Source organism: Myiozetetes cayanensis, unplaced genomic scaffold (assembly GCF_022539395.1).
Source record: "Myiozetetes cayanensis isolate MyiCay16 unplaced genomic scaffold, myiCay2020 scf18, whole genome shotgun sequence".
In the NCBI taxonomy this organism is placed as follows: domain Eukaryota; kingdom Metazoa; phylum Chordata; class Aves; order Passeriformes; family Tyrannidae; genus Myiozetetes; species Myiozetetes cayanensis.
Genome location: NW_026087389.1, coordinates 16834104 through 16848995, shown reverse-complemented (window position 1 = coordinate 16848995; position 14892 = coordinate 16834104). Strand labels below are relative to the sequence as shown.

Sequence of the window (14892 nt, the reverse complement as noted above, 5' to 3'; positions counted from 1 at the left end):
GAAGAACAGAAAGGTGTGTCAGCAGTGTGAGAAGGAAGTACAAGATATAAATATTGGATGAAAGAGAGAGGTACCTCTCACAGGTACCAAAATCCTCCCCTCAGACAGCATCCACAATAAATGCAGAGTGGGAAAGATCTGGGAGTCAAAGGCACAGGATTAACCCAAACTGAACAGTCTGCAACACCAATTCTGGTAACAGTTCCCTAAGACACAGTTCAAGAGCTCAAAAAGACTTTTCCTGGCACCTACTTGTGTTCATCATTCAGGATGTGGACTTTGAAGGTGCGGGGCTGGACCTCTTTGGAGTTATAATCAGCAGGAAGGTTTTCAAGTGCTGGGAGCCACATGTTGAACTCTGCTAACCAGTTTTGGAGCGTATTCACCTGAAAAAGTCAGCCGTGGAAGGATTAAAAACCCAGCTGAGTCATGTGGGAGTTTAAGATCAAAAATGAAAATAGGGAATGACACCCAGCTGTGCCCAGACAGAGGCAGCAGATCACAGCATGCAAACTCAGGGACAGAGAATAAAAGAAGGAGAAGAACAGCAAGGGTATGACAGAGCCTGATGTGAGATGGGACACTAATCAACCTTCTCTATGCAAAGAAAGAAGCAGTGCAAAGAAGCCCCTCAGCCAGCCCTTCATGTGGCTACTCACAGGTACAATGGCAAGAACAGTCTTTGCCTCCGTGTGCCGAAAAAGTACATCCAAGAAAGAGATGACCTGTATGGTCTTGCCCAGGCCCATGCTATGTGCTAAAATACACCCAAACCCACTGCTGGTTTTAAATCTCTCCAAGGACTCGACCAAGTTGTCATACAGGAATCGGATCCCACCAATCTAGACAGAAAAGTAGAAAAGGTATTAGAATGGTGGGAGAAAAAAAACCAACAAGATGGGTATGTCTTTACAGAGTGGCAATTATATTAGGATTGCATAAACCATTAAAATATAAAGGGGAGGTTTCAAGTTCACTGAAGTACTCTAATCTGGGGAAGGCTCAGAAACTTAGTATTTTTAGATACTCATAAAATGTCCTAAGACTATAACAATAAATCAAAATTAATTTGTAGCCAGAGAATCTGAATTGGGGTTGATTAGTTTGTTTATAAATATAATTTTATTTTAAAAAAGTTCATCTAAATATACAAAAGTCTGATAATACAATAGCCAAAGTTATACAGAGTTTTGGCCTCCCTTTAATTTGTCTGTCTGTCCACAGCATGTCCACAGCAGTCACTACTACAACCAGACTGGTCACAGAGCTCACCAAAGAAATTCTCCTGAGATTGCAAGGTAGGCTTTGCCTGAACTCACTGCATTTGCAAGACTAACAAAGCCTACCTGATGAGGTTTTACTGCATGTGCAAGCTGGGGAGCCAGGAAAATGTCCTCTTCATTTGGTGGATGATTGATGTTGACAATGACTTGCCCCAGAGCATCTGACTGATTTAAGGCATCATTCACATGAGAGCCACTGCTCTCTTCACTGCCATCCTCCTCCCCTTCATTGCCAGAGTCACTGCTGTCCACAATTTGGAGGGCATCATCCTCTCCTGAGCTCAGCTCAATCACTTCTGTAAATAACCAAAGCAGGAGAAAGTAAGGGCAAAGGTGAACTTGACACCAGGGTTTATCATACACAGAAAAAACTATCAGGAAATAAGGCTACCACCACCTTTTGCAATCCCACACTGGCCTAATGACCCACTCTGAACAAGCAGGCACGATACAGACACACCAGGCCTCTCAAATCAGCGTATGAAAGCACGACTTTCAATGAGCTTTCCTGTGTTTCAAACAACATTAATTTGGGCTGATCCAAACAGAAAGTGAGACAGTTTCTATGAGTGATTTCCATTCTCCTCCATATGTCCTCTTAACCAAACCCAGGCATGCATTTTATCTACTGATGCAATGTCTAAGGACCACCAAGGAAATTGGGCAGAAGAACTGTACCAGAGTGGTATAAAATAGTCAGGTTAGGTCCATTTGGGACAAGAGACACAAAACCCACTTTCAGCTGCAGGTCTGAATACTTAGATGCTCCTTTTATACAAAGCAGACGATGCCACATCCCACGTAAGCATTCTCCAGCAGAGCACTGGGCAAAGTGAAGTGCATTTATAAAGCAGAAATAAACACAAGTTCACAAGAGGGCCTGACAGGCCATTTTATAAATGTCACTTTGGGACTCACAGAGCAGAACTGCCCATATAATTGGAAACCAATAGGCCTACAAAAATCTGAAGTGATTCACCACTGGAGCATCTGACTAGATGAAAACAGACTTGTGGCTGAATAAACAGCATACTGTGAGAAGGCCAGGCTGAGCCAATTGGTCACTTACCATCTTTAATGCTATTTTTTCCTTTAGCATCATCTTCACTGCCGCTGCTGGTACTGTCGAGGCAGATCACTTCCTCAGCCAGGACCTGAGGGGGGAGCTGGGTCGCCTCTGCTGTTCTGAAAACGATGTCCTCTACAAACATAAATCACAAACAATAAGTAATTCATAGTAATGAGGAAGGAGACAAAACTGCTCAGAAACCAGACAGTATTTCCTTCCACTTTTGCTCCAATAACTTAGTCCTGGAATTTTCCATAACAGACTCTCACTGTCTACAATACTGCTATGACTCAGCTTCCTGGGTCACACTCTGCTCCTTTCTCAATATGCTGAAACAATAGCCCATTGCTGATGGCACCCCCTGTTTCATGCTCTGACTGGGGCACACTGACCAAGCAACATGCTAAAGCCCTTTGTTTCTCTCTTTTTTTTTTGGTGTCAAAAGTAAAAGCTGTGTTTCACCCAGCAAAGAACTGAAGGGATGATAACTGCCCTTTGTTAGTAGGGACACTGTAATAATTACATCCCACGTATCATAAACAACTTTTGCTGATCAAGAGTATTTGTTTGTATGTTTTAGTGCTGCCATGTGGGGAGAGAGGCTAAAGGGGCCAAACAGCACCACTGCAGTGACTCAGCAATGATGTTCTGGGGCTGCAACCTACCCTGCAACAGTTGAAGTGTTTTAAACACCCCTTATTCCTCCTCTTCTATGTAAAAGTATCTTAAACACTTGCATGTAAGGGAGGATATGCATCTTCTCAAGAGGCAAAACAACTCAGAACTCCTTACTCCTGACTCCTTACACAGCATCCAACTACACTTCCTTGCCCTTTACACCAGACAGAGGCTGGTCATCACTAGATCACCAAAATGATCCAGATTAGGAAACAATGCAAGATGACACATTCACCAGAAGACAAGAGTGATGCTTAACCATTTATACTGCCTGCTACTCACTGCTTGCTGAAACATGCAAGAAAGGGCAAGGTTACATCATGAACATTCATGCTCCCAGTCTATTGCTCCACTACCCCGGCACAGATCATTCCCAGGACAAAGAGGGTCTGGACACAGCAATCTGTCAAGCCAGCTGGAAAGACCAGAGACCTCTGTTCCAGAGTCCCCCCCACACAAATAATGTGTCAAAATATCTTCAACAAGATATTTTCTTCCTGGCACCTTTCACCATGCAGCCACAGCATCTTGATTCAAAACCAGCTCATGAGTAGAACTGAACCAACAAGTGCTTTGGAGCTTCTGTTTCGAGAGTTTACACTCTGAAGTGCAAGTACAGCATAGAAACACAGAATGGTTTGGGTTGGAAGGACCCTTCAAAGGCCATCTAGTCCAACCCTCCTGCCATGGGCAGGGACATCCATCCTGACCTTGAATGTTTTCAGAGACAGAGCATTTACCACCTCTCTGGACAGCCTGTGTCAGTGTTTTATCACCCTCTTCCTTTTATCTACCTGAATCTACTTTCTTTCTGTTTAAAACCATTACCCCCTTTATCCTACCATGGCCAAGCACGGCACTACCTTCTTCATTCAGCTTCTATCCTTAAAACTCCTGCTTTGGTGGGCATCTCCCACTGCTTACCAGGAAGAAACTCAAGGGGTACAGTTGGAATAGTGGCTGGATAATCCTTCCGCTGCTGCTCAAGCCGTTTCCTCCTCTCCAACTCTTCCTGCTGGGCTGCCTTTGTCACGGCTTCCAGTTGGTCCTCACGCAACAGCTTTCTGAACACGGGAGCAAACGTGATTTGGTTACACTCAAACAATTTCTCCCAAAAACCTGAATGGTTGCACAGCTGGCTCAGAAGATGATTGACAGGCTCCAGGAGTCTGTCAGCTACACAGACTGGGAACATCATCATCAAAAGCTAAATAGAGTTATTTCAAGACAGTGCTTCCCAACTACTGGTAACGCTACGAGTAGTCAAGAAAACGACAAAAGTTTGACAGAAGCAAAATAAAGAAAGGAGAAAAATTGGGAGTGGGTAAGCACATATGTCAAGTAGGCTATCAGAGAAAAGTTCTTCTATCTGAAAGGATGTATTTTATTGACATGCAGTTTATTATAAACACAAAATGCACAAAGCCATGCAAAGAAGATACATGGGAAGAAAAGGCATCAATTCCACCACAAAAAGTCATCACCCTGATTCTCTTCTGACATAGCATTTTCAGGAACCAGGACCTCTAATGGCTTTAACAATGGTTTAAGGGATGCTCTCCAAGCACCTTCCCTTTACAGGTAGTTTTCTTTACTTCCAAATGTTGTTTTTCCTCTGCTTCAGTTTCACAAGTGCAGTACTAGAAATGAAGGTGCTTCTGCCAGGGGAGAGGTGCTGTACAAGCAGTGGTAAAATCCAGCTCCCTCTAACTAGCCTTCAGAACCACCCAACCCCACACTTCAGGGGCATCTTCCCCATCCTAACGAGGGAGGGGGAGATAGGAGGAGACGTCCCCAGGCCTACTCAATGCTCATTCCTTTGGCTTTAAGAAAATCTGCACAAACTTAAATATGAACCAGAGATCACCAGCACATTGCACACAGGGTAAGAGAAGCCACTTGAGTTCCTGCTCCATTAGGGCTCCTCTGAGCATTTAAGAGTCCCCTTGAACAATATTTCATAGTGATTTACCACTTGACAACTTGTCCCAGAATATGTGGTGACTTACACAATCAAACTATTACTGCTTTATATAATCCAGGTGAAACTGAATTCCAACATTTCAATCACCAGTTGTAGCATCAGCATTCTCGCTAAAGAATACCCAGGATAGTACAGTAAAAGACTGTGTTTTAGGTTGTTTTCAATAGCATTCACGTCAGCAAATATCTGGAACTGATACTAACTTAATGGTGGTACTGTTTTTCTATTACATCTTTTAAAAGCCAGCAGCAATTACACAACTTTTGCAATATATTCCCTAACCAAATATTCCCTCTTCTGAAATACCAAACAAGTCTGCACCCACATGCAGCACTCCAGTCTGAGATCATACTACTCCCACTGGTGAAATCCTAAGGTTTTGGAAAAGAAAAACCATCTGGTTTGCCAGCAGTGGCAAAATGTAGCTCGGAAGCAAAGTGCAGAGATTCTGATTTCACCCAGAGGGCTCTATGTGACCCCAGCTCTGTCCTGCTGCTCCTTACCTTATGTTCCTCCGCATGTGAGACGGTTTCTGAGCCCTCTTCTTTTTGGTGTCCTCAGAGGCCAGGCTCTTGTGCTGGTTCTGCAAGAGTTGCTCTGCCCGCTCACTCGGAGATGAGGTAGTTGAAGTCGAGCGCTGCCATTCTCCATCCTCCGCGTGCTCAGCATGGTCACCACTGAACACACCTTCCCGGGGTTGGTCTGCCAGGGGAGAAGGCCATGACATGAGAACAGCTGGGCCAGCCTGGCTTGTACATGAGCATTGATCGGGATTTGAGCTGAGTGGGAACCGACAATCCCGATTCTCTCTCATTTGGAAACATGTTTCTCTGAGGGTCAGAATTTGGGTCCTTTCCAACAGCCAGACAGAGTGTTAAAAAGTTTTATGGTGAAGGGTCTGTTTCCAGTAAAAGCCAAGACAGTAAAACCCAGTCAACACAGCCCAAAAATGTCCTGACAAGAAACAAGGCAAAATTATTTCAGTCCACAGGGAGCACTTGCTGTCCCAAGGGTCTGTGTTTCTATAGGGACACGAGTTCTGATTAAAACAAGGAACTTAAATCTCTTTATCTTTGTTTCATGTTGTTCAAGTAAGGCAGAAATTTCCATTTATGACACCTGTGTAATAACCATCTTCCAAGTTAACAGAACATACCATGTAAGAGGTTATCTGGTTCAAACACTGGGCAGCTCAGTTGTTTTAGCACCAGGCTCCACTCCCATGATTTCAATTGTAACTTCCAACTAACTTTTTTAAAAATAAGAAGTGGCAATACTCTTTCTACATTATAAATCGCACTCATTCTTTTTTCTCTTCATTCTCCCACTTTCAGACTTCCATTAGCGCTTTATCTCGCTCTTAAGGCATTATATGAAATGACACCTTGTTCTATGTGACACTTGGCTCTTCAACAGGCTGCCAGTGACCAAGCTAATGCTTCCAGAGCACAGAAAGGAAACGTTTCTGTTCAAAAGCTTCCCTTGAAGCAAACTGTTTCTGACAAGCATTGTAATAGTTTCTTTGAAGCATCTTGTCCCCTTGTGTCAGGCAAAGAGATACCCTGAGTCTCATCTTGTAATCAGCTTTCTTGCTTACATTGTGTATCTGAGTTAATGACTGAACTGAAATGACACTTAGACAGAACTCTGAAGGAAAGAAGACATCAGTGCAGAAGAATGTGGCAGATGAAGCAATACAGAACCCACAAACATCTCATTGTGACTCCGTGGGATCTGGAGACAAAGAGCATCCCTTCTCAAAAAAGCTGGGAGCTAAAACGAAGGATGCTTCAGTGCAGCACGTTGCACCTACAGCTCTCATGTTAATATGCCTATAAACCTAAACTTACCAAGAGCATCACCTCTTAAAACTGAGATGACAAGAACTAGATTTAGACCTTGGGCAAAAGCACCAACTTTGCAAACTTCCTCACCAGACCAGCCCTAGTATTTGCTCTAAGTCTATGTCAGAACCCACTTAGGACTTCAGGGCTCACCCCACCATAGACCAATACCAGCAGAGCAGCTCAAACACTTCTGTGAGCATTGGTCTCTGCCAGTCCTACACATACTGGAAGAACAGTTATCCACAGCTTATGGGATGAAACGGATCTCATGATGAATGAAAGAAAAGTTATGTTGCATGTGAAGACAAAGGACAAGAGGTTTGCTGCTACAAGCAGGGCAGTTATCCTGCCACAGCCAAGGTCTTGGAGTCCTGTCCTCCCACCATGTCTCCTTAGACGTACAAGCTCAAATATCACGCTCACTTGGAGACAGAGAACTGTGCTGGGAAAAAAACCAGTTTCCCAGGCTTCCCAAACAACAGCTCTGCTATTTGAGCCACAGACACATTTTAGTCACATTACCTGCAATTCTTCAGCACTGTTTCCTTCCCCCCACCCCTCTCGACTCCTGGTTATATAACTAGATCAAAAGATTGGATGAAATAGGGCAAAGGGAAGCAGGGAGGCTGCACACGTGATCACATGCTCCAGGATGAGTCATTAAACCGGAGACAAACACTGCCATGGTTACACTGCTGCCATCTCACCCCGGGCCGGAGGACCTTGACAAGGCACCAGAGAGCACAAAGTCATGCTTGTTTGGAAGAGGAAGCGCTTCCCTCCCCACACTCCAGCGATTACCCAGGTCACCTCCTCCGGCAGCCGCTCTGCCACCTGCACTGTGCCAGGAAAGGGTGTCTTCAGGACAAGGGTGATACTAACAAAATCTAAAGGCTCAGCAGCCCCAATTATTACATGTCTCCTCTACGTTTTCATATTTGTTGTGCAATCCCTACATAGACTCATTCCATCTCATGCCAAAAAGGCATTTTACCTTTGCTTCCCTCTTAATCATACCTAATACAAAATCTGAAATCTACACACACCTGGACCAGTAGGTTTAAAAAAAAAAAAAAATTATCATCTGACCAGGAGCCTGAAGCACAAAATCTGATGATAAATTTGGTCCTGCAGCGAGTACAGGCCCTCATTCGCCACAGCCGTGTCTGCTCAGGCTGGTGTTTGTCCTGCCAATGCAAGTTCTGAGGTGAGGAACACAATCTGTGCCTCAGCCCACACTCCCGACACATACGCATCTAGATACTGAGAGCTCTTCCACGCTCCTGACAGCACCAAACATCACACTGATTCAGCTGCAGTGGGATTCAGGGGACAGCCGGATTCCCGAGGCTGCTCCCACCCTTGCCCCTACCATGAATGAAGCTGCGTTTCACAAAGTTTAACTAATACAATGATAAAACTGTAAATCTCACCATGCACCAGCTCCCACCACACCTGTGGCATGAGCTGGCACTTACAAGCAGGAATTGTTTGATTGCTGCTTTGTATTAAACTCTTGATGGTGTGCACAGCCTAAATCTTGCTGTATATGAAAAGCCAGGCTCCAGCTGCAGCCGTGTGGCTGCACTCCAGCACAGTGAGCTCCACACTGTAACTGGGACCCACACTGGGACAGAAATACATCAAGAAACAAACTACACACAAAGAAATCTATTTTGCATAAGCACAGGCTCGATCTTTGTGTTGGAAGGAGTGTGGGAACAGCCTCGTCGAACAGGTCCCATCAGGTAATCAATGGAATAATCCTGCCCCAATTTTGCAAAACCTGCATCTACAACAGAAATGTAATTATGGTTTTGTAACAGGAGCTCAACATGTTACTCTGACATAGTTATACAAGTAGCCTTTTACACAACGCAAAAACTCATCAGCCACGTTTGCATGTTGACAACTGCCTGATCATGCTGACGATGTTAGTGCACTCTAGGAAGACCTGGGCAGTTATCCACGATGCCTCCATGAGAAGAGCACTGCCACGAGCCTGTGGGTGACAGCCCAGCACAGCGAGATCAGCCACATGTGCCCAAGTACAGCCAAGAGAAAAAGCAGGCCCAGGTCTCCTCAGCAGAAGGCAGCCACGGGTCAGGTGTGGTTGCTGGCAAGGATGTAAATCCATCCCGTGGTTACACACCGGGCACCAAGAATCAGCTGGAACATCAACTGCTGGGTTCACACCAGCTGTTCCATGTTTTGCAGTGTCCTCACCAGATCTACAAAGAGGGTTTCCCCCAGGGAACTGGTGAGAGCATCAGTGCAGCTGCTCCTTCAGGTGGGTCAGAGCTCTCCATCTGAGAGATCCCCATGCAATTCCCACTGGTCTTTGGTTATGGGCACCTGCACACACCCAGGCACTCTGTCCTGCAAGGTACCAAGAGGGGTACAACTACCTCTTTCACACACTTCAAAGGTCTGAAATGTGCCTGCCCTCTCAAAACCCCACAGACCTGATTAGAGCGTGGCCCTGGTTTGTGCTGCAGACCAGGGGTTGCCAATTTTCTTTGCTCAGTAAGCAGCAGCAACCACCACCCCAGCTGTACACACAAGCAGGGGAAGGTGTTTGGTTTCTCGACCAACACTTGCATATTGCAGTGATACAGTTTAGAAGTCTCTATAAGAAAGGGAGTCGTGACTGCTCTGTGTAACTGCTTCAGATGCTCCCTATGTGCTGTGACTGCCAGAGCTGCCCCTAAACACTGCACAGGTAACTCATGATGTGTAACACAGCAAAAGATTTGTCCCACAGTCAGGCACTTCCTATTGCACCCAAGCTTACAAAACTCACCTCATTACCTCCTTCTCAAATTTCCCTTTAAACAGCACAGGATTCTCAGCCTGGAGAATATTCTCCAGCGTTGTCAATTCAGCAGTGAATTGCTCTTGACACAGCCTGCTCTGCAAAAGGGCCCAGGTTGCTGTGAAGTGTCCTGAAGCATCAGGTGCATTGTTTTGAGGTGTGAGATTTGTGTAAGTCTTTTGACACCAAGGTGTGTGAGAAACAGTGTTACACCTGCATCCAATCTCCATACTCCAAGGCAGACCTCATTAAACCCAAGTGTTGTGCATCCACAGTTCAGTTCTAGCAACAGTCCAACACTCCTACTCCTACAGAAATTCCCATTCAGAATAAGACCCAAAGGTCTCCTACCTGAGGCTGCTGGATGAGAAGGTCCAAGAGACCCCTCAGTGAACAAAACACTGTCAGATGGTGCCTTCCTTGCCTCCTCAGTTACTGGCCACCTAACATGGCTAGCTAGGGGTACACCCTCCTCCTGGGAGGCCAGTTTCTCTGCCAGGGTAACTCCAGTGAGTCCAGAGAAGGTATAACACTGAAAACCAGACACCTGTTTATTTCTAAAATCCTTTCACTCTGAAGGCTCAGGATACCGAATAGCACGGTGTGGCTCAGTCTTTGGGCAGTACTTCCTACCCTAAGGACGGGGATATGCATGCATAGTGAGGAAGGGAGCTGCAGGCAGAGCAGCGAGGAGTTAATTCTTACTTTGGGAGCTCTCTTTTGTCCTGCACAAAGAACAAAGAGCAGTTCAATATTATTATTGCAGTCCTTCTGGGAAGTTCCATGTGGTTTGTGGGCAAAAGCTTGTCAGAGACTAGCTAGTACTAGCTAGTGCTACTACAGCCGGTACTGAGCTGTCAAAGCAGGAATGGGAGGAGCACTGAGGGATGGCACAAGTTTAATTGCACAGCTCCAGCTGCAACACTCAGTCCCTGACACACTGAACTACAACTGTGCCAAAGGCTGGAGGAGCGACTCCACAGAGCTCTTGACAGCCTGGACGATGCTGTCTGGGCTTAGGGGATGTTTTCCCAGTGCACTGGGCTCTGGAGCAGTGTGTAGGCGATGCCAGAGTGCAACTGTACCTGGCACCTGAAGAACAGCGGTTCCCTAACTGTGGCACAGCAATCATCTTGGAGGCTGGCAACAGGCAGAGTGCTCTGGCTTATCTTGTACTCAGCTGTGGAATATAAATTAAATATTTTCAGAGTATTCTTTCTTTGTACGCTACTGGTGCAGCTGTTGCATGGATGCCATGCGAGAAGAGAGAAGAGATGTCTGCACAGAGCACTCTCTCACAAAGGTGGCATTGTGTGAAAACACTTGAGCACCCCAAGCTAGGCTGGAGGCAGGAGATTCCTTGTGAAACCCCTCAAGAACAACGTAGGCAAAAGTACGGAGGAAGCTCAGACTTCTTTCCGCCAGGCACTACCTGTTGCAACACCCAGGAGAGGCACAAAGCCCTCTCGCGCAGCTTGACACACATCAAAGCCTGGTTGCTCCCACCCGAAGCACAAGGGAAAGTCACTTTAGAGGGAGATGGAGGGGGACGCAGCCCCTCCAGGGGGACTCGGGGGTGCGGCTCCCCCCTGCAGCTACAGTCAGAGCAGCTAATTAGCAACAAGACTTTGCTCTCCTCGGGAAATAATCGGGCTCAGTCTTCGACAGCAGGACGCCCCTCCCAGCCAGCAGTGCTTAACAAAGCCCTAATTATGTAAGTATTATATAAGCCGGCACACCTGCCCCCCCGCGCCGGCCGCGCTCCCCCCCCAGCCCGCCGGACCCTCTGCAGCCACCCCTGGCTGACAGCACCGAGCGGGACCTGCCTCTTGTCCACTTATCCACACAGGGCCACGGCTGTGGGGAGCTCCCAGGCCTGGCACTGTGCCCTGGCCAAGCGGGACAGCCGCGGTGTGAGCCTCGGGCAGCGGGACCTGCAGCCCCAGCCCCCGGGAATGCCCGCCTGGCCCCGGTGAAACGCAGCCCACCGACCGGAGCAGTGACCGACTGCCCTGGCCCCAGCTCTGCCGGTGTCCTGCTGAGTCACAGCCACGCTGCTGCCAGGCAAAAGGCGTCTTTTGGGGTGAGCCTGCCCAGCCCCAGAGCTTGCCTGCTCCCAGGGGAAGCTTCCCTCAGCTGTCACACAGCACGTACAACTTCATTCCCGTTGCTGATTTATCTAGGAGTTAACCACCTCAGGTGTGTCGTTCATACCTGTCACTGTAACCGGACTGTCACGTTGGTATAACAAATAGTGCTCCTTCAAGTCTGAGTAACACATTTTTTTAATTTCTCTAAGTATCTGTAAAGCAATCACTTGCTGTGGGTTCAAGGTACCTGCATGAAATCTGCAGATTGCTGGTGAGGAGGATGGCAAGCTGCCTCCGTCCCCAGCCCAGGACCAGAGGATGGAGGGAAGTGATGTGACATAAGCTCTGAAGAAAATGCCACCAGCACTGACTCTGTGGGCTGGAGCCCGAGGAGGCAGCCAGACCAGGAGCACACAAAAGCCAAACCCATCTCCAGACTCCTTGGGCAAGGAGTAAGCCCAAATCAATGAAAAACTTTAGAAGATAAATTATAAGGCAGCACTGCCCTTCTTTTTTCCTTCAGAGGTCTTTCAGCATATCAGTTACTGATGAGGTTATGCTGCAGAATAAAACTCCTTTCCTGGCCTGAAGGAATCCTTCAGGGACAAAAGGCAGCAGAACTGAAGGGCAGGAGCAAGGAAGATACCACCCAAAAACCAAAGGGAAGCGAAGCAGCCAAGAAGTGCCGAGAGGCAAACTGGAATATCAAACTGCCAACTTTGGTGACAGACAATATATCTTCTAACCCTGGGATTATGCAAGCAGAACCAGGCCCCAAATACCCAAGAGATCTTGTTCTGGCTGGGCCTCAACGCTGCGGACGCTGAGACCCGGGTTACATAAACACCAAAGAGCACTTATATAACTGTTGTATGGCACAGGCTCGCAGCCACCGGCACCCCATTGCCACCAGAATGTGGCAGGGAGCTGCTCGGGCACCCAGCCTCTCCAGGACCTCCTCCCATCCCTGCACAAGCCCCTGAATGCAGCCCAGGTGATGTGCCCCTCGGGTCGTACTCCCTCTCACAGGCACCACAGAGGAAAGGTTGATGGTTACTCTGGAGCATCGGGCAGTCTCGTATCCATTTCCTGCTCTGGTATGCTCCAAAGAGGGTTGTGAAATTCCATATCAAACATTTTCATAGTGCCCTGAGTTGGCAAGAAATGGAGAACTGGAGAAATGCAGAATGCTGCTATCTGGCATCCCTCTTCTAGATATGTAATCAAAACTACTTTTCCCCAATAGAAGTCCTCAAACCTAGAATGTAAACTGTTTCCTCCTCATGTGCCCCCCCTCTTGTGCAGACACTGTGGGCAGTAGTGAAGACAAGGAAACAAAGCCAGGAAAGGCACCCACTAAGGTAGCGAGGGAAGCAGGGATGGGTCACATTTGTCCTTTAGCCAGGGGTGTGTGAGAGCCACGAGTTACATAAAACTCCTGCTCTGGAGTCGGGAAGTGTTTCAGGCTGAGTGCTGGGAAGTTTTCAACAAGCTGTGCGCAGGAGGGAACTGAAACCTCCCCTTTCTGGTTATCCCAGTTAACTAGTAACCCAGAATAGAGTTTTGTCAGCCAGATTACAGAAATTACCATGGGGATCTAGACCACAAGTAACCGGATTTAACCATCAGATGTTATTTATTTTCACAGTAGTTCAAAGCTTTTTAAAAAAGGGAAATCTGATCTATTCCACTGAGGTGGCTAAATATTGATTTAGGTAACACAGATACATTTCCCCTCCCAACTTCAGAAAATAGATACGTAAGGGAGCTTGACATGTTCCCAGCACAGTGAATCCAGCTGCTTGCTACCGTGACTTTTCTAGGGATAAATTTCAGGGACTAAGAAAAGAGGACGACTAGGGGAGCAAGCATTCTGCATTATGCAATGATTACATAAGCATTAGTTTACACTAGGTAGCTGGGAGTTGTGGTATAAGCTTTATACCAGCATACTCTCAGAGAAGTGAGATATAATAAAGAAGGGATTATTGCTGCCACACACTTCCAAGGCCACCAAAATGGCAAGCAAACAACCAGCACCAGCCGAACTTTAATCTCTGCCTCAAACCCTCACCACACCTTTGTTCTGGACCTGTTAACAGGGAGGGGGGAGAAGACAGGGGATACTCACTCCTAATTTAAAAGAGCAGCATGGGAAATAATCTCATCTTAATGCAGCTGCCAGCATCTGAGTACTCCTTTGTTGCTCATGATGGCAGTGGTATAAGAGAGGAGGGATTTCAAAATTACAATACCTGGCATTTCTACTCTAGTCAGTGTCAAAGAGTTCACAAGCACAGTGACCTGTGAAACACCCACCTGTCCATCTTGCAGAGGAGAAAACTAAGGCAACGAAAAAAAAATTAAGATAGGCATCAGTGCTGAGGAACTCCCAAGTTGTTGGCTCCCTGTCCTATGCTCTCTTTCCTCTCCTTAAATATAATTTCCTACTTCAACAAAACAAAACAAAACACAGTTGTGGATTTCCTTTTTTAGAACTGTAACAAAGCGCAGAACTTCAGCTGCATTCCCTTTTTCTGCTTCAGTCTCTAAAGTAATTTCTGAGGAATTTTTAAGGACTCTGTTTAATGAGGGAGGCATCACTTGGGAGAAAAATTCAAATTGTTGAGTTTGAGCCTGTGTGCCACCACATTCCACTGGCACTTCTCCCATCAACTGCAGCCAGAAAAGTGACCGAGAGCACTGGAGAAAGCTAATAAGACCAGGATGAAACACCACCGCTGAAAGAACAATCTGTTTCTAGTTTTCCTTTTCAAAATATTGGTGCTGCTAAAGGAGTTTGACAAAGGGCTGCAAAGTTGTTCATGGCAATGAGACTCATACAAATTGAAGCCACAATGTCATAAGGACACCCCCATCCAAAATACACAACATCCCAAAAGCTAAGCCTGGAAAAGAAAGGTTGCCAAAATTAAAATTACCCCTACAGTCAAAAAAAGTAGTATATATGTATATAAGGGGAGAAAACACGGATCTTTAAATAAGATATCTTTTTCTTGTAGGGCAACAGGAGGATAGTATTGACTGTACTGTAACAAAACTTGATTTACTAGCTGGTGGGTGCTACCACAAAAATAATTAAAAAATCTTCTCTAACTTTCCAGA

General features: G+C 46.4%; 1 protein-coding gene across 3 annotated transcripts in view; it reads right to left on the bottom strand.

Annotated features, from left to right (window-relative positions):
• The window catches only part of RAD54L2 (RAD54 like 2), a 67405-nt gene that overhangs the window by 16597 nt on the left and 35916 nt on the right, over nt 1-14892 (bottom strand). For all 3 annotated transcript variants that reach the window (XM_050312736.1, XM_050312738.1, XM_050312737.1), the window contains 6 exons: nt 5518-5716; nt 3955-4094; nt 2353-2484; nt 1347-1579; nt 660-842; nt 253-386 (listed from right to left, as the gene is read on the bottom strand). In XM_050312736.1, coding sequence (XP_050168693.1) covers nt 253-386; nt 660-842; nt 1347-1579; nt 2353-2484; nt 3955-4094; nt 5518-5716 — 1021 coding nt within the window. The remainder of the gene's footprint in view (nt 1-252; nt 387-659; nt 843-1346; nt 1580-2352; nt 2485-3954; nt 4095-5517; nt 5717-14892) is intronic.